General features: G+C 41.3%; 2 protein-coding genes and 1 pseudogene across 2 annotated transcripts in view; 1 reads left to right on the forward strand and 2 right to left on the reverse strand.

Moving 5' to 3' along the window:
- Window positions 1–460: 460 nt before the first annotated feature.
- On the reverse strand, window positions 461–1256 carry LOC104854848 (methyltransferase-like protein 7A). Its single transcript, XM_033763539.1, has one exon. The coding sequence runs from the start codon at window positions 1068–1070 to the stop codon at window positions 513–515; it is 558 nt and encodes a 185-aa protein (XP_033619430.1). The 5' UTR covers window positions 1071–1256; the 3' UTR covers window positions 461–512.
- Window positions 1257–8757: 7501 nt separating this feature from the next.
- LOC117286125 lies at window positions 8758–10137 on the forward strand (annotated as a pseudogene).
- An 8663-nt stretch (window positions 10138–18800) lies between these two features.
- Tmprss12 (transmembrane serine protease 12) overlaps window positions 18801–25294 on the reverse strand; it is a 20866-nt gene continuing 14372 nt past the window's right edge. Inside the window, exons 6-7 of the mRNA XM_033763888.1 lie at window positions 22362–22643; window positions 18801–19340 (exon numbers count right to left, since the gene is read on the reverse strand). Of these exons, the coding sequence (XP_033619779.1) occupies window positions 19089–19340; window positions 22362–22643 (534 nt within the window). The 3' untranslated portion in view covers window positions 18801–19088. The remainder of the gene's footprint in view (window positions 19341–22361; window positions 22644–25294) is intronic.

Below are 25294 nucleotides of genomic sequence, written 5' to 3' on the forward strand. Positions count from 1 at the left end.
CTGTTACTCCTGCCTTTTCCTATTTTGTTTCTCTTATCGATTACAAAAATTACTGATCTTATTAATTTGTAATGTCTTCATTTTTTTTCTTTTTCTTTCTCTTTCGTGTGTGTGCTGGAGATTGAACTCAGGGCCTTCCCACTGAGCGTCATCCCTGCCACCCCACCCCACCCGTCCCCCAAGGCCTTTTTGAGACTGGGTCTTCCAGAGTCGCCTTGTTGGGCTTGAAGTTTCCATCCCTGCGCTAGAATTACAGGCAGGCACCACCGCCTCCAGCCCTAACCTAATGCCTTTTAACATGGGAGAGATTAACCCTTTACTGAGCATCCCTGGCAAATAGTTTCTCCGAGTTTGTTTTTACTTAAATTTTGTCGATAGGGCATTTTACTCCGCAGCAGTTCTCGAGTTTTATATATTGAGATTTGTCGGTTCTTCCCCGTAGGGTTTCTCATTCTTAAGATTTTTTTTTTTTTAATTCAACAATGTCTTCTCTAGCAGTTTCCCGTTTCACGTTAGCATCCACCTGACCCTGACCCGACTGCGTGGGGACCAGGGCTCTGCTCCGCACTCACCGGCCTCAGCACTCTGCGCACCTCGCGGAGGACCTGCTCCTGGTTCCGCACCGAGCACAGCACGAGGGTGCAGACCACCGCGTCCACGGTGCCGTCGGCCACCTGGTGCATGTTCTCCCCCACACCCACCAGGAAGCGCTCGAACTGCAGGTGTCGGTTCTCGGCGATGCTCTGGACCAAGTACTTCTCAAAGTTGGGGTTGGGGTCGATACAGGTCACCCTGCACTCCGGGGGGTAGAACTTGAAGTTGGCCCCGGTGCCGCAGCCCAGCTCCAGCAGGGACAGCTTCCCCGAGGGGCCCGCAAACTCCTGCAGGTTGCTGAAGAGCTCCCGCTTCTTGCTTGCCATTTGTTTGTTGTATATCACAGTGAACCTCGACAAGAAGCAGGGAAACCACATTTTGCAAATCCAGCTCCACAGGCCCAGAAAATTCAGCAGGTGCACGGGAAGTAACAGGATGGAGATGGCCAGCTGAAGGACAAAAACTACGAACGCCATCTCAGAGCGGAGAGGAAGCAGCAGTGAGGGACGAGACTCCTTCGGTACAGGAAGGCGGCTGCCGCCCGCGCCCTCCGGAGCCAATCGCTGGGTCGGGACTCGCCGGGCTGGGAGGGGCGGCGCGGTCGAGAGCTCTTCGGGCCGAGGTTGGCTAATGGCTGGTACGTTTGTTTGGTGAGATGTGAGCGTCAGTTTGGTGAGATGAGTGTTGCCAGCTTTTCCCTCGGAAGAATGTTGATTACGACCTTTTATTCCCAATCTGCTTCCCTTCCTCTTTTGCTGTTTTCCTGCTCGAGTTTTTTTGTGCGCGGTGTACTTTTCCCACCACCCCGATCCCTCCGGTCCTTTACAAAGGAAACAGCCTGAGCATGGAGCCTGGTTAAAGCACACCGAAGACCCCGGCCCCTTTACCGTGACGTCGGTCCGACGGTTTTCCCTGCCAAGCCCCTCCCATCTTCCCTTTACCCCACCCTTCTCAGGCCCTGTTTTTTAAAAAGAACCGAAGGACGTGCTCTGCCTGCCACAGTACACAAGGATTCTTCCTTTTACACTCCAGGCCGAGGCTTCCGAGTTAACTCACCGCCGCTTGTTGTTAAATCACTGTTTGGGGTTGCTCGTCGTTAAAGAGCAAATCTCCATTTTTAAATTGTGTTTGACTACTGTATTACTCAGCTAATTTAAAAAAAAAAAATAGGCCTCCTGGGTGTGGTTGCAAATGCCTGTAATTCCAGCACTTGGGAGGCTGAGACAGGAAGATCGCTGAGTTTGAGGGCAACCTGGACTACATAGTTCAAATCCAGCCTGAACTACCTAGAAAGACCCTGCCTCAAAACAAAAACAAAAAAACTATATATATAGATATATAGAGATATATCTCAGAACACTCACATTTAGGAGGCCTAAAGGTTTCAGAAAATAGTTGCAGCCATCTACAATTTAGGATAGTTAGGGAACACAGAAATTTTTAAAAACATCAGTAACCTTTATTTTTTTAAACAGGGTGGGCCGTTCTGTTGTTTCAGTATTTGGTTTACCCTACACAGTTTGCATGTTTTATTGATTTCCCACACACACACACTACCGCTTTTTTTCCTTGCAGCTCTAGGGGTGAAACCCCAGGGCCTTTTGCATGCTAAGCAAGAACTCCCCCTCCCCAGCCTTTTCTGTTTTTTATTTTGAAATGGTCTGAGTAACCGGGCTGCCTTGAGCTCATTGTCTTCGGCCTCCTGAGTAGCTGGGATTACAGGTGTGCATCGTTCATCCAGCTCCCTCTCCAGTCATTTGTGGGGTGGCTGCTGGTCTGAGACAGCCTCGGTCTGCCCAGCGCTGGGATGACAGGCGTGTGCCACTATGCCCGGCTCATTTGTTTTTCTTTTACAAAATGGTTTCTGCCAGCGTCAATAATTTTCTGATCAACAAGTGATGTGATTACCAAACCCTTTGCAATTTTTTTTTTAATTTTATTAGGACTTGTTTGCAGCATAGGAAGTTTACAGTCATTTTAAGGAGGAGTAGGTATAGCCGAGCGTGGTGGTGCACGTCTGTAATCCCAGCACTTGGGAGGCTGAGGCAGGAGGACTGGGTGCAAGTTCAAGGCAGCCTGGGCTACACAGTGAGCTCAAGGCCAGCCTGAACTGCGTAGCCCGATTCTGCCTCAAAAAAAGAGTAGGTACATGAGGCACTTGCCCAGCTTGTTTCTTCTAAAATCCTCTTCCCTTTCCCACGCATTGCCCTCCCTCCATCTCTAAATCTGCTTTCCCCGTTTTCTTGTTACTGTTTCAAATTCACACGTATAACATAGAATGCTTAATTCATTGTGCGTATTTGTTGCATGTGATACATCTTAAATCGTTTTCACTTCGCTTTTCCCTCCCTTCTTCCCTTGCCTTCAATTCTCCTAGATCCCTTCCTGTTTGCAAACCACGCATTGCCCTCCCTCCATCTCTAAATCTGCTTTCCCCGTTTTCTTGTTACTGTTTCAAATTCACACGTATAACATAGAATGCTTAATTCATTGTGCGTATTTGTTGCATGTGATACATCTTAAATCGTTTTCACTTCGCTTTTCCCTCCCTTCTTCCCTTGCCTTCAATTCTCCTAGATCCCTTCCTGTTTGCAAAAGTTCTATATCCTCTAGTATAACATAGAATGCTTAATTCATTGTGCGTATTTGTTGCATGTGATACATCTTAAATCGTTTTCACTTCGCTTTTCCCTCCCTTCTTCCCTTGCCTTCAATTCTCCTAGATCCCTTCCTGTTTGCAAAAGTTCTATTTCCTTGAGTCCTTCTATCCTTTATTTTGCTCTTTATTTGTACTTTGCCATATGTGAGAGAGAATAGCATATGGTATTTAAGTCTGTATGTCTGATATCTGTTTTATATATAGTTAAGATATGTGTTAATATGTAAAATATATATTATGTAATATATTATGAAATATATGATACTGTGTGTTTGCATATCTGTTCTACCTATTTTATCTTTCAGTAACTTCTCTGTTACTGTTTTAATGTTTAGATCTTTGATCCAAACTAAAATCTTTTGATTTTTAGTTTAGTACCTGGTGGGAGAGATGGGTCCAGCTTCAGTCTTCTGCAAATAGCTAGCCAATTTTCCCAGCACCATTTGTTGAATAACCTGTCTTTCCTCCTGCCACAGCTCCCGTGGCTGAAGGGTTCCTGAGTGAGAAAAGAAGGGTGGGAGATTAAGCAAGTCAAAGACAGCAGTAAACTTTATAAAGCTGAGGCCACGTGGACACCCTGTGTCCTGAGGAGATCAAAGGCTTGGCTCGCACCCTCAGCACCTTTATTTATAGTGTAGATAATAAGAAAAAGGAAAGGGGCTGCCTGAGTGGAACAGGGAGAACGGCTAGGATCGCAGGAGACATGCTTGATGTTTCCCTGTCCCATAGGTGGGAAGGAAGCTAGTCCTGGTCTCACCAGGCCTTCTCCCACCACACCTTTTGTGGGAGGAGGCAGGTCAGGCCTGGCCGTAGTGATCTACAGCACAGTGCACCCAGCATCCTGCAACATATGTGATCGGCCCCTTTGTCAAAGATCAAATAGCATAACGTGTCTGAGGGTGTTTCTGTATCCTCTGTGCTATTCCTTTGACCCACATGTCTGTTTCTGTGCCAGCACCATGCTGTTGTTTTTTGGGTTTGGGGGCTGGTTTTTTTTTTTGTTGTTGTTGTTTTTTGTTTTTGGTACCAGGGATCGAACTCAGGTCCTTGCTGTTTTTATCATTCCTTCTTTGAGGTATGATTGGATGTCAAGTATTGTGATGCCTCCTGCTTTGCTTTTGTTGCCCAGGATTGCTTTTCCTAAACTGGGTCCATATAAATTTTAAGATTACTTTCTCTAGTTTTGTGAGGAATCCTGTTAGTATTTTGATTGGCAATATGTCGAATCTCTGTAACAGTTTTGGAAGTATGGCCATTTTGACAGCGCTGGTTCTGCCTATCCAGGAATGGGGGACATCTTTCCGTTTTCTGATATCCTCTTGCACGGTCTCCTTCAGAGTGTACTGTAGTTTTCTTTGTAAAAGTCTTCTACTTCTGTGGTTAGGTTAATTTTTAGGTGTTTTATTTTTCTTGATGCTATATCGAATGGCATTTTTCCCTAATTTCTTTGTCATTAAATTCATTGCATACATGAATGTTACTGATTTTTTTATGTGGACTTTGTATCTTGCTACATTGATGAAGTTGGTTATTAATTCTAAGAGTTTTTGATGGATGTTATGGCTTGTGTCTAGATGTCCCCCATCCCTGTCTCAAAAAACCAAAAAACAAAAACAAAAAAAAACATAATCATGTGAATTTCTTGTCCTTGCTGGGGTTTATGTGATGTATTACATTTATTGATTTGCATATGTTGAACTATCCCTGTATCCATGGAATGAAGCCTCGTTGGTCATAAGGTATGATATTTTAATGATTTGTTTCATTCTGTTTGCCGCTATCTTTTTGAAGATCTTTGCATCTACATTCACTGTAAGATTGACCTATAGTTTTTTTAGTTGAATTCTCTTTTGGTTTTGGAATCAAGGTAATGCTAGCTTCCAGGAATGCATTTGGCTGTACTCCTTCCCTTTCAACTTCATTAAAGATTGGGGGGGTGTTGTTTTTTGAGACAGAGTCTCACTATGTAGTTGAGACTGACCTGGAACTCACTGTGTAGCCCAGGCTGGTCTCCAAATCACAGTGATCCTCCTGCCTCAGCCTCCAGAGTGCTGGGATTATAGGCGTGTGCCACCACACCCGGTTCATTAAAGATTTTTGAGGAGTATTGTTCCCTGATGTTCTTGTAGAATTCAGCAGTGAATCCATCAGGTCCTGGGTTTGTCTAGTTGGTAGACTTTTTATTACTGCCTCAATTTCATTGCCTGTTATTAGATTATCCAGGGTTTGGGGGGTGTCGTTTTTGTTTGTTTGTTTTTGTTTTGTTTTTGGTACCAGAACTTGGGACTTTCATTTGCAAAGCAGGCTGCAGAACCACTGAGGTAAATCCCTGGCCCAATAATTCTTATGTATATAGGAATCTATTTCTTCTGTATTCTCCTATCTACCTATCTATTTATTTATTATTTTGGTTTTTTGAGACACGGTCTTGCTGTTAATTCAGACTGGCCTTGAACTCACTATGTAGTGCAGGCTGACCTTGATCTCGCAGCGATCCTCCTACTTCAGCTTCTCAAATGCTGGGATTACAGGCGTGCGCCACCACGCCCGGCTCTTCAGTTTATTACTACGATTAGGGTACAGATTTTCAAAGTAGATAAAAAATAATCATCTAGACTTTGGTGGTGGTCACTGTAATTACATCTTGCTCATTATTTCTAATTGCACTGATATAGGTCTTTACCTTTTTTACCAAGTCTGGCTGTTCTCTTTATTCTTTCAAAGAACCAGCTCTTCACTTCATTGATTCTTTATATTTTTCAAATCTCAGTTTCATTAGTTTCTGCTCCAATCTTTAATAATTCCCTTCCTTCCTTGTACAAGTTTTGGATTTGAATTGTTTGTGTTTTTCTAGAACCTTGAGGCCCATCATTAGGTTATTTGTTTGAACTCACTGTTTTTCTGATGTGGGCATTCCTCTTAGGACTGCTTTCATTGTGTCTCATACGTTTTGATATGTTATACTGGCATTATTGTTTGATTCTAGGGACTGTGTGCTTTTTTCCTTCATTTCTTCTGTTTGCTTGTTTTTGATACCAAGATCGAACTCAGGACCTTGAGTGTGCGAGGCATTCGCAGTGCCACTGAGTCAAATCCCCAGCCCTTCCTTGATTGCTTCTGTGATACACATTGATTATTCAAGAGTGCATTGTTTAATTTCCGTGTGTTTGCATAATTTCTGTGGTTTCTTTTGCCCCTGATTTCTAGTTTTCATTGTGTTATGAACTGATAATATAGGTTGAATAATTTTGATTCATTTGTTTTTATTTAAGCATGATTTATGGCTACTATATGGTCTGTAACACAGAAAGTTCCATGTACTGCTGTGAAGATTGTGTATCCTGTTGTTTTGGGGTGGAACACTCTGTAAATATCTGTTAAGTCCATTGTTCAAAAGGGTGGTTAAACTCTGATAGTCTTTTTTATTTTTTTAATTTATTTATTTAATTTTTTTTGGTCTAATAGGTCTCTTATTTTGACAGTGGGGTATGGAAGTCACTGTAACTGTGTTAATGTTTATCTGATCTTTTATGTCCAGTAGTGTTTGTTTTATGAAGTTGGGTGTGCCAGTGTTTGGTGTACATGTTTATAATTATTGTTTCTTCCTGTTGAATTAGTCCCTTAACCAGTATGTAGTGACTTTTGATTGTCCTGATTAGTTTTGGCTTTAAGTCTACTTTGAAAACCAGATAGCTATTACTGCTTTTTTCCGGGTTCCTGTTGTAGGATAAATGTTTCCCATCCTTGCTTTTTCAGTTTGTGAATTTCTTTTTCCATTAAATGTGTTTTTGGCAGACAGTGTGCTTATGGACTTTGTTTCTTGATTCATTCTGCCTCCCCATGTCTTTTGAGTGGGGGAATTGAGACCATTCACAGTGAGTCATTGCTGATAGTTTTGACTTATTCTTGTTATTGCATTATTTTCCTGTTGCTGATTCCCTTTTCCTCTCCTTCTCCTTAACTGTTCACCTTGCCTCGTGTATTCATTCCATTAGATCTTTTTGTATTGTTATCTTCATGGTCCCTGAGAATTTTTTGGAATGCTGGTTTTCTGGTGATAAAATTTTTTTTCTTTTTTTTACTCAGGATCAAACTCAGAACCTTGCACTTGCAAAGCAGGCACGCTGCCACTAAGCTAAATCCCCCAGCTTCTGGTGATAAATTTATTAAGGTACTTTTTGTCATGGAAAGACCTTATTTCTCAACCAACTTTGAAATATAGTTTGCGGGATAAATTGATCTGGGTTTAAAAAAATTTTTTTTTTTTTTAGGACTTGAAACACTTCCACTCCAAGCTCTTCTGGCCTTTAAGGTTTGTGTTGAGAAGTCTGCTGTAATTCTAACGGGTTTACCTTTATAAATAACTCATTGGTTCTCTCCAACAGCTTTTACATTTCTGTTCTTTTGTTGGACTTCTGGAATTTTGACTGATGTGTCATGGAGAATTTCTTTTCTGACTGTGGATATTTGGGTTTCTATATGCCTTATATCTGTTTGATTCTTTCCCCATACATGGAAAGTTTTTTACAATTATTTCTATAAACAGGTTTTTAAGTCAGGTGTGCTCTCTTCTGATTATTCTACTGATCCTAGAGTAATCTTCTTTGCATCATCTAGCAGCTATTGGATCTATTTTTTATGTTCTCTCATTTTTAAGGTGTCTCTGAGTATATGATCTCTCCTCATTCTGACGCATCCTCACACTGATCACTTCTGCTGCCCCTATTGTCAAATGATGTATACTGAATACAGAAAGAACAACTTCCAGTTTAATACAAAGACAACTAAATTAAGAAATGCACAAAAATTGAGCGCAGTGGTAATGTGCTTGTAGCTACTGGGGAGACTGAGGGAGGAGGACCCTGTAAGCCAATCTCTTCAACACCACCCTAGGCAGTATCATAAAATCCTTTCCTTAAAAAGAGAAGAAAGGGAGCCAGGGATGTAGCTCAGGAGCACCGCACCTGCCTCAAAAGCGCAAGGTCCTGAGTTTGACCCCCCGGTACCCCCCAAAAAAGGAGAGAAGAAAGAAATGCACAAATATTTGAGCAGACTGCACAAAAAAGGGTAAGATACACAAACAACGGGAAGCACACAGAAGATGCTAAGCTCCATTCACTTTTTTTTGTTGTTTGTTTTTTGAGACAGGGTCTCACTATGTAGTTGAGACTGACCTGGAACTCACTATGTAGCCCAGGCTGGTCTCGAACTCACAGCGATCCTCCTGCCTCAGCCTCCCGAGTGCCGGGATTACAGGCGTGCGCCACCACGCCCGGCTGCTCCATTCACTCTTGAAGGGTTCATACGAAAATGACATTTATGGAGTCGCCTCCAGTGTCCCGGTGAGGAGGAGGAGGTGTCCTCAGCCGTGCTGCCCTCTGTCGCCGCGGTCGCTGGGCTGCACCTCCAGGGCCCGGCCGCCCCTCTGCTCCCCTCGTCGCCCCCCGTGACGAAGAGCGAGAAGCCTTTCTCCAGGACCTGGCCCGGGGGAAGCTGTTCTCCCAGCGTTCCTGGGGCGCCCCGCCGAGAGCTGGGGTCTGCGAGGTGCCTGTTTCCAGTCGCCTGCTCCCGTTCTGGGCCACGCCTCCGTGAATGCTCTGCTCCGGAGACCTGCAGGGGAGAAGGCTGCGCGGTGAACGCGAGCCCGTGCTGGGTGTGGCGCTGCCCGGACTGTCCGGGAAGGGGTCCTGTGGAGGAGGTTCGGTCTTGCTCTTCTGCCTGGTTTTTTATGGGTTCCTGGCTGCGCTCTGCTCGTTCACGATGCGGGCTGTGCTTCAGGCTCTGAATGGTTCGGTTCCAAAATGCCGTGACCGGATTCCCAGGCCAGGACCCGCGACTGCCCCGGAGAACCCGTAGTGCGTCTGATCCGAGGTCCCCCGAAGGCGCATGAAGACCTTGAGAAGTTCCTGAAGTCACGGTCTGTAGAAGGCCAGGAGAGTTTGCCCACTGCACGGATGGAGTAATTTCGAACAGAAGGGTCCGGGTTATGTTTCGTGTCAGTTTCCTGCTATCTTACTTCAAGCGGGCAGAGGTAGAAATGATCCTGATTTCGGCCACTCCAAGGACAACCTTGTGACCTTGTGCAAACGAACAGAGAGAAAAGCACAGCGCCGGTGTCAACGTACCCTGATCACGGAATCACAGACCAAGTAGTTTCCGGATTACGGAGAGAAACCGCGTGTGGGCTGTCTCCAGCCATTGGTGCTGTCCGGGTCTCCTTTGGGTCCAACGGTACCAAGAGAGAAGTGGCAGCAGAGGGCAACACCGAGGGACGAAGGAACCCAGCAAATGAGGACGATCCTGGCGAACTCCTGGGAAGAGTCGTCTTCAGAATCACGGCACACACAGAGTCTGGAGTCTCCGCAGTCAACGTGTTGTCTGTCTCCATTCTGTGTCCGCTGGACCTGCCGTTCTAGGATCCTGAGACGGCCTAGGAGGAGGTGTCGCCGCCTGACCCGGGCGTGGCGCCTTGCAGCTCCGCCTTCGGTGTCCTCGGAACTGACTGCCCGCTGCCTCTGCTCCCCCTCGAACCGGTGTCCGGTCGCCGGGCAGGGGCCAGCGCGTGTGGGTGTGGGTGGGGTCTCGTCCTCTTCTTTAATGTGGTCTAAGGTGCTGTGCGGTGCAAACATTTTATGGATTTAACCCTGGTTAACTCCTATTTTGAGGCCAACAAAGTTTGAGAGGTAAAATGGTACCTGGCCAACGTGAAGTGACTACAGCTGAGAGAAATGTGTGTGGAGAAGAAAAAAGGAAAAAACTGGATCTGAAAGTGTTATCTTGGGGTTTTTGTAAAATTATTTTTTACGTGCTGAATTAGTTTGTGGATCTGTTGGATTAAAAGTACAAACATTATTTTTGTAAAATATGTTTTTTAAAAAGCTGATAGGGGCTGGGGATTTAGCTCAGTGGTTTCGCCACCTGCCTTGCAAGCTCAAGGACCTGAGTTCTATCCCTGGTACTAAAAAAGAAAGACAGAAAGAAAGCTGGGAGTGGTGGCGCACACCTATAATCCCAGCACTCAGGAGGCTGAGGCAGGAGGATCGCTGTGAGTCCGAGACCAGCCTGGGCTACATAGTGAGTTCCAGGTCAGTCTCAACTACATAGTGAGACCCTGTCTCAAAACACAAACAAAAAAATTTGGTAGGGGCTGGGGATTTAGCTCAGTGGTTCCGCTGCCTGCTTCATAAGCACAAGGTCCCAAGTTCAATCCCCAGTACCAAAAATAAAATAAATAAATAAATAATAAAAACTAAAAAAAAAAAACTTGGTAGGACTTTTATGGGAATTTCATTGCTTTGAGTCTATATATCAATATAGAGAATGTACAGCTTAACATTGTGTCTTTCAATCCATGAAGATAATATATCTTTGTATTTTATCCACAGTTCTCTCTTATGGCTTTCAATCTGTAGGTTTTGTACTTACTTTGTGAGACTTATAACCAAGCAATTTATATTTTTATAGTCTCTAATAGACTAGCTTTTTAAAGGATATTTTCTAGTTGTTGATTATAGGTGTATACCGCCACACTCAGATATAATTGATTTTGAGATAAAATACAACAAAATTAATCTTATTAAAAAGTGTATGATTCAGGGGTGGCTGTATACTCACAAAATCCATAGTTTGGGTTTTTTTTTTAGTATTAAATCATGTGTTTATGTTTGGTGTGTGATTGATATTATCCTCCAAATATACTGGGAAGTGTTCTCTATTTTCTGGCACAGAATTTGTCAATATTTGAAGAAATTGGGCCAGGGATTTAGCTCAGTGGTACGGTGGCCTGTTGCAAGTGCAAGGACCCGAGTTCAATCCCCAGTACCAAAAAACAAAAAAATTGAAGAAATTAACCAGTGTAGGCATATAGGCCTCTAGTTTTTGGTATGAGACAGTTTGTAATTATAAACTTAGATACGCTAGTAAATACAGAAATAATGAGGTATTTTATTTCCTTTTTTTTCTTTTGGTACCAGGGTTTGAACTCAGGTCCTTGCACTTGCAAGGCAGGTGGTGGAGCCACTGAGCCAAATCCCCTGAGGTATTTTATTTCCTATTAAATGTCTGGATTTTTTGTTTGTTTTGATTTTCAGTTTTTTGTTTTTTGAGGCAGGGTCTTACTATGTAGTTCAGGCTGGCCTTGAACTCATTATGTAGCCCAGGCCTCAGCCTCCCAGCAGTCCTCCTGCCTCAGCCTCCCAAGTGCTGGGATCACAGGCGTGCGCCACCATACCTGGCTAAGTCTGTGTTGATGATTTATCAAGAATATCCCACCCATTAAATCCAAGTTGTTGAATTATTGGCACATATCTCTCAGGCAGTTACCTTATTCTTTGAATGTCTGTAGGACTGTAGACGGGTCAGCTCTTCAGTACTGATATTGATAGCTATGTCTTTTTTCTCTTTGCTAAATTATAAAGTAACTGTTCATAATTGTAGAAGCTTATGGGTTACAAAATGATACAATTTATGAATAAAATGTGAACTAATATAAATCAAGCTAGTTCACCACCCATCACCTCAAATATTTAACATTATGTGGTATAAATTTGAAATTTATTCTCTTAGCATTTTGAAATGTACACTATTGTGTTATTAGCTATATTTGCTATGCTGTGTAATTGAACTAAAAAACAAAACGTTCCTCCTATCTGAGCTGGGGATGGGGACTAGGGTTAAGCCGTGGCCGTCACACTGAGCTGCAGCCATAGTCCCTTTATATAAGCCTCTGGATTTGTGTGTGTGTGTTGTATTTGGCTAATTGGGTATTTTGTGGCTCTGATGAATTTTTGGATTGGTTTTCCTTGTTGTATGAAAAAGGATACTGGTAAAGGTGTAGGGAAAGTGGGATGGGTAGGGGAAAAGTAATAAGGGAAAAATATATGAGAAAATGTAAAAATGGAAATAAAGTGTTTGTAAATGGGGAGGGGAGGAGGGGGTGAAGGGAGGGCAGGGACAAGGGGAAAAAATGAGAACCAAGGCCTGTCATGTAAAGGTACAGTATATACACACACACATACATACATACACACAATTTTTTTTTTTTTGGTACCAGGGATCGAACTCCAGTCTTTGTGCTTAGGAGGCAGGCAACAGAACCACAGAGCTAAATCCCAGCCCATAAATTATTATTATTTTGAAAGAGGGTCTTGCTAATTTGTCCAAGCTGATCTTGAACTTGTGACCCTCCTGCCTCAGCCTCCCAGGTAGCTCAGATTACAGGTGTGCACTACCACGTCTAGCACTGAGATTTTACACACTTTGGCATCATGTGCCTGTTCCTCCATGCCTCCAGACTCTGTAATCACCATTCTACTCTCTGCTTCTATTAGTTTTAGTTTCAACATATAAGTCAGGATTTGTGCTTGTCTTTCAGTGCCTGACTTATTTCGCTATCATGTTGTTCGCCAGTTCTGTCTAAATTGTCACAGATGACAGAACTTCTGGCTGAGTTGTAAACCAGTGGTGGAATTTGACTTTAGCATGTGTGAGGTCCTGGGTTCAGTCCCACCACACCCCCTGCCAAGCAAAAGAAAGGAAGGAAATAAGCAAATGACAAGTTTCTTTCTTGATTAAACCTGAGTGTATATATCACATTTGCTTTGTCCATATGTCTTTCAATATGGGTATGTTGACCCCATACCGTGGCTATTATGAATAGTTCTACAATAATCATGGGAGCACAGACGCCTTTCTGATATGCTGATTTCAAAACTTTAAAAGTAGGATCTCTGGACGATGTAGTAATTCTGTCTTTAGATTACAGTTTTCTATACTGGCTGTGTTGGTTTATATTCCCACCCACGCTTTCTCTATGTCCTTGGCAATGTTTGTTAATCTTTTGTCTTTTTTGGGAGAGCCGTTCCAGCAGATGTGAAGTGACACCGTGGTTATTTATAGTTCGCAGCTTTTTATGATTAGTGATGCGGAGCAGCTCTTTATGTATCTTTTTGGCCATTTGTATCATATTTGCAATATTTCCTTTTAGAAATGTCTTTCGGGTCTCTTGCCAGTTTAAAAATTGTTTCTTGGTGTTAAGTTTTTTAGTTCCTTATATATTTTTATACTATTTCCTTCTGGATTGAAAATATTATCTTGAAATTTGTAGGTTGTCTCTACACAGTGTTGTTTTCTTTACTGTGGAGAAGCTTTTTAGTTTGATGTAATCCCATTTGTCTGGGTGCTTTTTTTGCTTTTGTTGCCTATGTGTTTTGAATCTAATTCAAAAAACATTATTGCTCAGACAAACGTTGTATAGATTTCCTGATGTTTTCTTCTAGTAGTTTTACAGCTTCAGGTCTTACAGTTAAGTCTTCAGTCCATTTTAAATTGACAGTTACTTTGTTTTGTTTTTTGGCAGTGCTGGGGATTGAACCCTGGTCTCATGCATGGCAGGCAAGCCCCCCTCCACTGAGCTGTATAGGCAACCTGCACTTGTGTTTTGTTTGTTTTGTTGTTTTTGTATATGGTGATTGTAGTTGTCTAATTTCATCATGCTGCATGAGGAAATGCAACTTTTCCCTCTAGCATAGTTTGAAGAGATTCTCCTTTTCCATTTCATTTCTGAGCTCTCTATTCCACTGATTAAATGTCTTGTTTTTTGGTTTTTTTTTTTCTGTATCATCCTGCTTTAACTTGCCATAGTATTGTGGTAGTTTGAAATCAGGTAATGTGAAGCCTCTGGATTTGTTCTTTTTTGTTCATTATTTGGCTATTTGGGTATTTTGTGGCTCCGTATGAATTTTTGGATTGGTTTTCCTCATTGTGTGAAAAATGATACTGATAAAGGTGTAGGGAAAGTGGGACGGGTAGGGGAAAAGTAATAAGGGAAAAATATATGAGAAAATGAAAAAATGGAAATAAAGTGTTTGTAAATGGGGAGGGGAGGAGGGGTTGAAGGGAGGGCAGGGACAAGGGGAAAAATGAGAACCAGGTCCTGTCATGTAGAGGTACAAGATCCCAATAATGAATGTAACTGTACTGTATATCTAAAATGAACCAATAAACTCAATGAGAGAAAAAAAATGATACTGGAATTTTAGTAGAGAATGCATCAAACATGTAGGTTTCTTTGGGTAGTTTGGACATTTAAATAACATTAATGCTTCTAATTGATGAACACGGAATATTTCATTTAGCCCGGCATGGTGGTGCACACCTGTAATCCCAGCAATCAGGAGGCTGAGGCAGGAGGATTGCTGTGAGTTCGAGACCAGCCTGGGCTACATAGTGAGTTCCAGGTCAGTCTCAACTACATAGTGAGACCCTGTCTCAAAAAACAAAACAAACAAACAGAATATTTCGTTTATTTGTGTCTAGTTTGTTTCCCCTTCGGCCCCTTTTCCTCTTCATCGTGCTCCTCCTCTTCCTCCTCCTGCTTTTCCCTTTTCCTTTTTCTAACTCTGTTCTTTTTCCTTTTCTTCCTTCTGCCTCTTCCTCCTCTTTTTCTCGTCTTTCCTTTTATTTTTCTTCCTCCTCCTCTTCCACCTGTTCCTCCTATTCTTCCTCTCTGTCCTGTCCATCCTCTTCTGGTTCCTCCTCTTCTTCCCTTTTCTTTCCTCCTCTCCTTTTCCTTTGTCTCTGCCTTCTTCATTCTGGAGATTGAATCCAGGGCCTCACACAGGTTAGGCAAGGAGTCTGCCCTGAGCTACGTACCAGTCACCTAATCGTTATTTTATAGCTTTTACTGTAAAGGCTTTTTGCTCCTTGGTTAAGTTTAGTCCTACTTTTGTAGCTGTTGTAAATGCATTTCTTCTCCTGATTTATTTTCAAATAATGTGATATAGAAATGCTGCTGACTTTGCATGCTGATTTTTGTGCCCACGACTTTATTCATGCAGCTTTTGTTTTGCTTTGTTTTGTTTGTTTGTTTGTTTGTTTGTTTTTGGTGGAGTTTGTAGGGTTTTCTATGTATAAGACCATGTCATCAACAAACAGATTTTTTTTTTCATTTCTTTTTGGGTTTTTGAGACAAGGCCTTGCTGTGTAGCCCAGGCTGGCCTCAAATTCATGGCAGTCCTCCTGCCTCAGCCTCCCAAGTGCTGGGATTATAGGCGTGTGCCACCTCGCCCGGCATATTCTTCTTCTTTTCTTATTTGGATGTTTTCTATTTATTTTTCCTGCTTAACTGCTTCAGCAATGACTTCCAATACCATGATGAATAAAAGTAGCAAGAGTGGGCATCCTTGTATTGTGCTGTATCAGAGGAAAGACTTAACTTTTCACAGCTGAGTATAACGGTAGCTGTGAAAGCCTCATTAATGGACTTCACTGTGTTGAGGTATACTGCCTTGCTGCATAATTTGGTAAAAACCATGGATTTTTTTTCCAGTATGGTAGACCAAACTTGCACTTGCCACACAGGCACAGTGCCACTGAGCTGTACCTGGACCCAGCCACGATTCCTTTAATCATGAAAGGATGTTGAATTTTGTCAATCCTTGCACCTCAGAGATAAATCTTACTTGATCGTGTTAATACCTTTTTACAGTGCTCTGTTGTTGGTGCTAGGGATTAAACCCAGGGTCAGGTAGACGGCTCTACCACCAAGTAACATCCACAGCCCTCTAAAGCCCTTTACTGAATTTATTTTGCTAACATTTTTGGTTGTTTTTTGTTTGTTTGTTTTTGGTACTAGGGATTGAACGGGGGGCCCTTGTGCTTGCCAGGCAGGCAGGCAGGCGGTGGAACCATTGAGCTAAATCCCCCGCCCTTGCTGGCATTTTTTTTTTTAAACTTTTTTAGGCTTTTTGGCATCTGTGTTCATCAAGGACGTGGGCATGTGATTTTCTTTTCTTGTAATGTCTTTATCTAATTTTGTCATCAGGGTAGTGCTGTTCTCAAAAAAAGAGAGAATTTGAAAGTAATTTTCTCCTTGATTTTCTAGAAGAGCATGAAAAGGATGGGTATTATTTCTTCTTTAAATGGTTAGTAGAACATTGCTGCCTGGGTTTTGCTTTGATGGAAGACTTTTGATTACTGATTCAGTCTTTTCACTCATTATTTGTCCGGTCAGATTTTCTGTTTCTTCATGATTCATTCTTGGAAAATCGTATTTGTCTAAGAATTTATCTGATTTTTCTGGTTGATCTCATTTGTTGGCGTATAATTATACATAGTAGTTGTTTGTGATCCTTTGAATTTCTGTGGTATTAATTATAATTACAAATTATCATAAGGATTTATTTTACTTAATTGGGCCTCTCCCAGGATGTCTTCAGCTGATGTAATCTTGCCCTGGAGCATCAGAGCATCATGGGACCCTTGAGGCCTCAGAGAGCCCTAATCATAATTTAATTGTGAAATGATTTTTCCCAAAAATTACATAGGATGGTTGCCAACATATTTCTCTTATGATTTTTTTTTATTTGAAATTTGAAGGGCCAGGGATCAAACTCAGGCCCTTGTGCTTGTAAGGCACGAGGTAAAACCACTGAGCTAAATCTCTGGCCCTTCTGTTATGATCTTTATTTCCTTCCTTCTGATAAGTTTGGGCTTAATTTGTTGTTGTTTTTCTCTCTCTTTTTTATTTTTATTTATTTTGTTTTGTTTTGTTTTTCGGTACTAGGGATTGAACTCAGAACCTTGCACTTGCCAGGCAGGTGCTGTGCCACTGAGCTACATCCCTGGCCCTGTTGTTTTTCTAGTGCCTAAAGAAATAACGTGAGGTTGTCTTTGAGATTGTCTTCCCCTTTCAGAACAGAACCCCAGGTGCATAAGAAATAATACCAAGAACCAACAAATGAAATCATATCAAATTAAAAAGCTTGTGCATGCCGGGTGTGGTGGCACACGCCTGTAGTCCCAGCACTCAGGAGGCTGAGGCAGGAGGATCGCTGTGAGTTCGAGACCAGCCTGGGCTACATAGGGAGTTCCAGGTCAGTCTCAACTACATAGTGAGTCCCTGTCTCAAAAAACCAAAAAATAAAAATAAAAATAAAAAGCTTGCACACAAAAAAGGGAAACAACAGAGTGAAGTTTCGTGGAATAGGGGAAAAATTTTGCCAGCCACTCCTTGATATCTAGAATGTATAAAGAAATAAAAAAAAGTCGACTCAATCAAAAAATAGGCAATTAAAATGAATAGACACTTCTCAGAAATAAGCATAAACAGCCAATAAGTACATGTAAAAAATGTTCAGCATCTTTGGTCGTTAGAGAAACATAAAACAGTGCTGTGCAGCCAGACATGGTGGTGCACACCTGTGATCCCAGCACTTGGGAGGCTGAGGCAGGAGGATCACCTTGACTTCAAGGCCAGCCTGGGCTACATAGTTCAGGGCCAGCCTGAACTACAAAGGGAGACCTTGCCTCAAAAAAACAGAAGAAGAACAGCAACACTGCACTTACACCTTACTCTGGTAAAGGAACTTCAGTGGTGCAATTGGTTAGTGCCTCGTACTTGGACATCTTACTCCAGGGAGAATGGGTACTATCAAGGCCTCAACAACAAATGCTGGTGAAGCTGTGAAAAAAGGAACCCTTTTACATTGTTGGTGGGAATGTGCACTAGTAAGCCACTTTGAAAAGCAGTATGGAAGACTCTTCAAAAAACTAAAATTAGAAATTCCATTTGATCTAGCTATACTGGATATGATCTTGAAAGCATTAAAGCCATCATATTATAGTAATACATGCACACCCATGGTTGTAGCAGCACAGTTTACAATAGCTGAATTACAGAAGTGGCCTGTATGCCCATCCACAGATAAGTACACAAAGAAAACGTGGAAGCACATGCCACGTGTTCTGGAGTGAACCCTTGGCCTCAGGCGTGCTAGACAAGCGCTAAATAGCAATTCAATCATCAACCTTTGCTTTTATTTCAGTAATGCATTTTATGAATTAACCATCATAAAATGTACCCCAGGTTGGCTTCCATCTTTTACACATGCTTTGGATCCCCTTTTTCCAGTTAAACCAAAGGGTCCACAGAATACTAACTTTTAACATGGACTTTATTTATTTATTTATTTTTTGGTACTGGGGATTGAACTCAGGTCCTTGTGCTTGTGAGGCAGGCCACCAAACCACTGAGCTAAATCCCCAGCCCTTAACATGGACTTTAGAAAAAGAAAATTTAAAGTGTAGGTTATTTTAAAAAGTCGCTTGGCGTGGTAGTGCACACCTGTAATCCCAGCCCTTGGGAGGCTGAGGCAGGAGGATCGCTATGAGTCCCAGGCCAGCCTGAGCTACATAGTGAGTTCAAGGCCTGCCTGAACTACATAGTGAGACCCTGGCTCAAAAGCCAAAATAAATAAAACAATATTTTTTTTTCAATTTAAAAAAAAAAGTCACCTTATAAATTCCTGAATAAAAATAGTAAATGATTGAGAGATGTCTGCACTATAGTTCTGTCTTATCATAAGTAATGAAATATTCACATTAAATAAATTCCTTTAACTATAATTTAAATGATAAACACTTGTTTCTGCAAATATCCTTGAGGAACCAGAAACAAGACCGTAATTTTGAAAAATTATAGATCATAAATTATAATAAAATAATTTTGATTTATTTAACCAAAGAACCGTTTCATTTTAAACTCTTTATTATTTGATATTTATACACATAGAGTACATATTTAATTGAGTATTTTATACATAGGAAAGTATTCCAAATACAAAATTATGATTATAACACAAAACAATCCAATTCTACCAAGGATGTGATTTGGTGCCAGATTTACAACTGTATGTCTAATGTCACAGTCCTCCCCCCAAAAAAAATGTTCACATGAGAACTCTAATGTAATTAATTGCTAAACGAAGAAATGGCTTTCATTTTGTGTAATATAAAAGAGGACACAATACAAAATGAATTTGTCTTCAGAATTTCTTTATGTTGTTGCTAGTAAGATGATAAAACCTAAAGCCATGAGGATCTGTCCACGTAAAATACCTACATCAAATATGCCTTCAGCTTTTGCCTGGGAGAAATGATCTGTCAGCCACTTTTGGTAGAACGATGGCCCGCTGTAGATACCAGGAAAATATCTTCGACCACAGCCAAATCCATAACTGGTAATTCCCATTACAAAAAAACGTTTATGTTCTGGTAAGTAGCACATTAATGGTCCACCACTATCACCCTACCAAAAAGTACCAAAATACTATTAGTTACTTTTAGCATTTCTTAAGCACAATAGAACTGAGATAAATTAATGATATTAAATCTATCTTTATATAAACATTTATTTTCAGTATACCTCCAAATAATAAAAAAAAGTTTTTTAGACAATAGCTAGCTAGACTTTTTGTTTGTTTGTTTGTTTTGAGACAGGGTCTCACTATGTAGTTGAGTCTGACCTGGAACTCACTGTGTAGCCCAGGCTGGTCTTGAACTCACAGCGATCCTCCTGACTCAGCCTCCGGAGTGCTGGGATTACAGGCGTGCACAACCATGCCTGGATAGACTTTAATAATGGAATTACCTGTTGTCCTAGCACTCTGAGAGGCTGAGGTACTTGCCAAATTGAGTACTGCCTAGGCAATTTAGCAAGTGTCTGTCTCAAAATGCAGAGGAGAAAAGAAGGGAGGAGAAGGGAGGAGGAGAGGGGAGGAAGAAGACAGCGAAGGACGGCAGGCGGGCCGGCGGCCAGTACTGTAGCTCAGTGTGAAGGCCCGAGTTCAATCCCCAGTGCTGCTCAAAACAGCAAAACAAAATAACGGCGTGCAGAGAGAAAGAGGAAGTACAGGGTCTAGTGTTGCAGCAGAGAGGCACCCAGGGCATCCAAGTTGTAGTAGCCCCTCTTAGCACATTAATTAGCATCTTGTGTGGAGTGACCAGTATGTTTTTAGTTTAATGTTCCAATTTAGGAGGTACTGAATGTGTCCAGGTACTGGGAGCACCACACAACTAGTATATAAACTCATCTGCACTTTTGAACGAGAATACTATATTTGTTTTGGTTTTTTTTGGTACTAGGGCAATGAGAATACTATAAATGAAACTGCTTGGATTTTTAAAATATAATTAGAAGAAATATAATTTAAGAAGTGTGCAAAATATTGTAAAAACTGCTCATTAGATTATTTCTCTGAGCATTGTGTGAAAGGCATAATTTAAGATGTATGAAAGATTCTGCCAAGTGTGTGTACACAAGGTTTGCTAGCTAGAGGAGGTGAGCAAATTAGTATCTTGCAAAAGATGTCCTCTTTTTAAGTGTTGACATTGGCTAGTACAGGCAAATGAGAATAAACTGGGATGACCCCAGATAGTATTATAAATAAGTCTCCTTCATCGTTTAAGAAAACGTACCCAAAACTGTTCCTAACGATTGTTAATAATGCCTTCGCAGCAACAAATACACTGAGATAACTGTCAGTTCCTAAAGGTTAAGGAGTGTTCCTGAGTGCTTAGGGTTCTCTGCGAAGGGCAGATGTTGAATAATTATGTTTTGATGGTAATGATATTTTGCCTAGAAATGCAATTCAATTAGATTGTATTCTTTACTATTTCACTCATCTAGATTTTTAAGGCAAAGGACACAGGAAGGATAAACCTTAGACTGCAGAACTAGGAATGAGTAGGAAAACATGACAGCATGTAGTACCCCTGAAATTGAAAGGCTAGGACGTAGCTCAGTGGTCCGGGGCTTGCTTAGCGTGTGTGAAGCCCTGGGTTCATTCCCCAGCACGGGAGCAAAGAAAAGATCAAAAGACAAGAACAAAAAGTTTAATTTCCTTTACAAATTTAAAATTTTTATGCTACAAATAACATCAGAAAAGGGCCGGGGCGGGCCAGGGACTTAGCTCAGTGGTTCTGTCGCCTGTCTCACAAGCACAAGGTCCAGGGTTCAATCCCCGGTACCAAAAAAAAAAAAAAAAAAAAAGAAAAGTGAAAAGGCATTCTACAAAATGAGAAAAAATACTTGCACAACATATATCTAGTAAAGGACATGTATCCAGAATAAATTTACAAAACTGTTTATATCTCAATGATAAAAAAGATAATCTTAAAATGGATGGAGAAAGGATCCAAAGAGACATTCTCTAAGGCAGATATGCACGACTAATAAGTAAATACAAAGACGCTCATCATTAGTCACTGCATAATACAAATAAAGCTGCAGTGAGACACCGCTCCACATATACAAGGGCGGCTGTAATCCCAAAGACAAAGATAGCAAGTACCAACAGGATGAGGGAAACTGCAACCCTCAGCCATTGCTTGTGGGATAGGAGGTGGTGTCCCCACTTTGGAATACATTTGGCAGTTCACCAAACTTCAGCACTGACCCAGTAATTCCATCCTTAGGTGGAATTTCTCAGAGCAACGAAGATATTGACACATAAAAACCAACACAAGGGCCGGGGGTTTAGCTCCGTGGTGCTGCACCTGCCTTGTGAGCTCAGGTCCTGAGTTGGATCCCTGGTACTGGAAAAGAAACGAAACAAAACAAAACAAAACAAAAACCCACAAATGTTCACAGCTCTGTTATTTATGATACATACAGAATGAAAACAGCCCAAATGACCATCACTTGAGTTGATGAATAAAATGTGATCTATCATACAGTGATGGAGGAGATGGTAATAAAATGAATAAAGTACTTACACATTCTATGACACAGATCAACCTTGAAAGCATACTAAGTAAAAGAAGCCAGTTACAAAAGACCACATATTGAATTATTCCAGAAATGTCCAGAACAGTACGTGTTCAGAATATGCAATTCCACAGAGATTAGGGGTTGGCTAGGGCTAGGTGACAGAAGAGGGAGGAGTGATTTCTGTTAGGTATGGGTTTCTTTGTGAGGTGAACAAAAATGTCCTAAAATTAGATTGTGGTGATTGCTGCCCAAGGCCACAAATATACTAAAAAAATATTGAATTCTATACTGCAGATGAGTGCATTATATCTTAAAGATGATTTAAATAAAAGGAAAGAAAAATTCAAGGGACGTCATGCCCAAGTTTGACCCTCATGAAGGTAAAAACCAAAGAACCAGGAATGGAGAGTTGGATGATTGTTTAAAGAGAGAGAGAGAAAGACAGAATTTGGTATATTTAGTCCTGATAACTAAGATCATCAGAAAGTAATCAAAGTTCTTATTCAAGTTCTCTTCTGGCTTTGGAAAAGATCTTTAAGGAAATTTACTTGGTCTTACCCTGCAAGTATCAAAGTCTCCATTTTCATCACCTGCACAAAATGAAGTGTTAGGAATCACTCCTGCGTAACTCCTCTCCGAGTTACAAGATTTCCGAGAAATATAGTGCACTTCTGCCTCTTGTAATATATGTGTGCCATTACCTGTTAACAGCAACAAAAAAACCCCACTGAGATATTTTAGAGAGCAGGCATTTTTACAGTGATTTAAAATGCTGGTGTTTACACCAGGTGTGGTGGGATACCCCTGTAATCCCAGCACTTTGGAGGCTGAGGCAAGAGGATCACTGGACTACACAGTGTGACTCTGTGTTTAAAAAAAAAAAAGCATTCAGTAGATTTTCCTCCCAAAATTCCTGATTAACAGTTGTGTTAAGGGCTACGGATTCAGTTCAATGGTTCTGCTGCCTGCCTCGCAAGCACAAGGACCTGAGTTCGATCCCCCATACCAAAAAAAAAAATTATGTTAAAAATGTATCTGCTATTATATAGTAACTGCCCACTTCCCCAGTCCTCCCCACCTGTTAACAACCACTACTCTCCTTCCTGTCTCTTTGATTGGCATATTTGGAGCATTTCAGCAGGAAAGTGGAACCAGACAATATGCGGTCCTTTATGTCCATCCAGCTTTACTTAGCATAATGTTAAGCAAGCGTCTATATTTTATTCTTCTTTGTAGCTTAGCGTTCCATTATAAGAACAGACTGGATTTTGCTTATCCATGCGCCAGGTGGTCTCAGGCTTCGGGCTGTTACAGATCTGCTGCTATGAGCATTGGTGCACAGGCTTTGTGTGGCTCTGCGTCACCTTTTCTCTTGCACGTATGCCTAGAAGTTGAACTGCTTTCTGAGGAACTTCAAGCCGCATTTCAGAGCAGCTTTGCCAGTTTATATTCCTGCCAGCAATGGATGAGGGTTCTAGTTTCTTCATAATCCTCCTCCGTGCTTATCATACCCAACTTTTTGATTACAGTCTCCTTATGGGTGAAGCCTCTGTTAACTCTTTAAATTAGATTTTCTTATTTTTGCTAGTGGCTCTACACTGGTATAAAATAGATTTTTTTTTTTCAGTACTAGGAATTGAATCCAGAGCTTGCACATGCTGGGCAAGTGCACTACAACTGAACTAGACCCTCAGCTCTTTAAAAAAAATTGTTTTTAAATCTGCAGGCATGGTGATGCGTGCCTATAATAATCCCAGCCTCAGAAGGTTAAGGCAAGGGGATCCCTAAGAGCTTGAGGCCAACCTGGGCTACAGAGCGACTTCAAGGCCAGCCAGAACTACATAAATAGTGGGACCCTGTGTCAAAAAGCAGACAAGGCCCAGGGATTTAGCCCAGTGGCACCCCTCCTGCCTCGCAAGTGCAAGGTTCAGAGTTTGAGCCCTGGTATCAAAAAGAAAAAAGAAAAAAAAGATTTAAATAATCCGTCTCTGATAATTCTGGTAAAATTCATTTTGAACTGAATTCTGGTGTTTTATTTTTGAAAAAGAAATTTAATTATTGATTCAATTCTTTTAACCTTATGTGGCAATTCTCATTTTACAGATCATGAAACTGTATGACATGGTGAAAGATGATACCGTATAGTGAAAACACATGAGTTTTGAGATAGGCCAGGCTTGAATTTTGACTCTGTCAGCTGTATAATTTTGGAAATTAATTTAACTTCCTTAAGCTTCATTTTATCCATTCATGTTATAGTATTTTTCATAGTATTATTAATAATGAGATGTTAAATGGAATGCACTGAATAAGATAATGTATTTAAAATATTTGTTTCACATTTTATTAAGTCCCTAGCCCTGAATAAATGGTGAGTGCTTCTGTACAAAACTCAGTAACATGTCCATGATCACTTAGCTGGAACATCAGGGCTGGGCTTCAGACAGGCCCGTGATTCTAAAGCCCATGCTCTTTCCCCTACCCCATATTGTTTTCCCTTATCTTTCTTGAAAGTGTTCACAGATGGAAAAAAGAAAAATAGTAAGTCACATATGTTTAGTACATTGACAAATATTTAAAAAGCTAGGGAAAAAAGTCTTAATACTTGATCTCACATTTTCCAAACTAGACTATGATTCCCTCAAGTACAGTTTGATGTAGTAGTTAAATATTCAGGCTTTAGAATTGCAAAGACTTGAATCTGAGTCCTCTCTTTCTATTTTTTTTAAGCCAAGGGCTCCCTAAGTTATCCAGACTGGGCCTGTACTTGCAATCCTCCTGCCTCAGCCTCCCAGATTGCTGGGATTATAGGAGTGCATCACCCATGCCTGGCCAACTCCCCACTTCTTAACATCTAAGATCTTTGATTCCTAGTGTACTGAATGAAAAACTACATAAATAATTACTTTGAATCCTAACAGGAATATTGGGAGCTCTACAGAAAACTCCTACTTTCATCTAGTAGATACTTAAACTAGAGCCTGAAATGTGAAAATGCTCCCCGAGGTACCTGTTGCTATGACCAAAGGCAGAGATTGTGTGTTTTGTTTTTATTACGCCCATTGGTTCTGAATCCACACTTAGTGCCTCTGTGGACTAAACAAAACACATGGCATTCAACCTTTGTGATACTAAATAGAGAAAGAAATAAAAATAAAAAGGAAATGAGCATCTTCACAGCCAGAAAAGATGGGGTGGGGGGGACTGAGCCTGGGGTACCAACCTGTGCACCCAGATGTTCTTATTTTTAAAATTCTGAGATGGGGTCTGCTTAAGAGATCCAGGCTGGACTCAAACATGAGATCCTCCTGCCTCAGCCTCCTCAGGAGAGCTAAGATTTTAGGCGTGGCCACCTCAGCAAAAGCTGCAGAGCTGACTCAGCAGCTGAGTCTCAGGCTAGGAAACACAAGGAAATATCACTAATATCGCTCTGTCTTCGAATGTCTACAAGTCTGCTTATCTTGGCAAACATAATCAGATAAAGTCTCTGT

This window comes from Fukomys damarensis, unplaced genomic scaffold, assembly GCF_012274545.1.
Source record: "Fukomys damarensis isolate Sample0158 unplaced genomic scaffold, DMR_v1.0_HiC HiC_scaffold_15, whole genome shotgun sequence".
In the NCBI taxonomy this organism is placed as follows: Eukaryota; Metazoa; Chordata; class Mammalia; order Rodentia; family Bathyergidae; genus Fukomys; species Fukomys damarensis.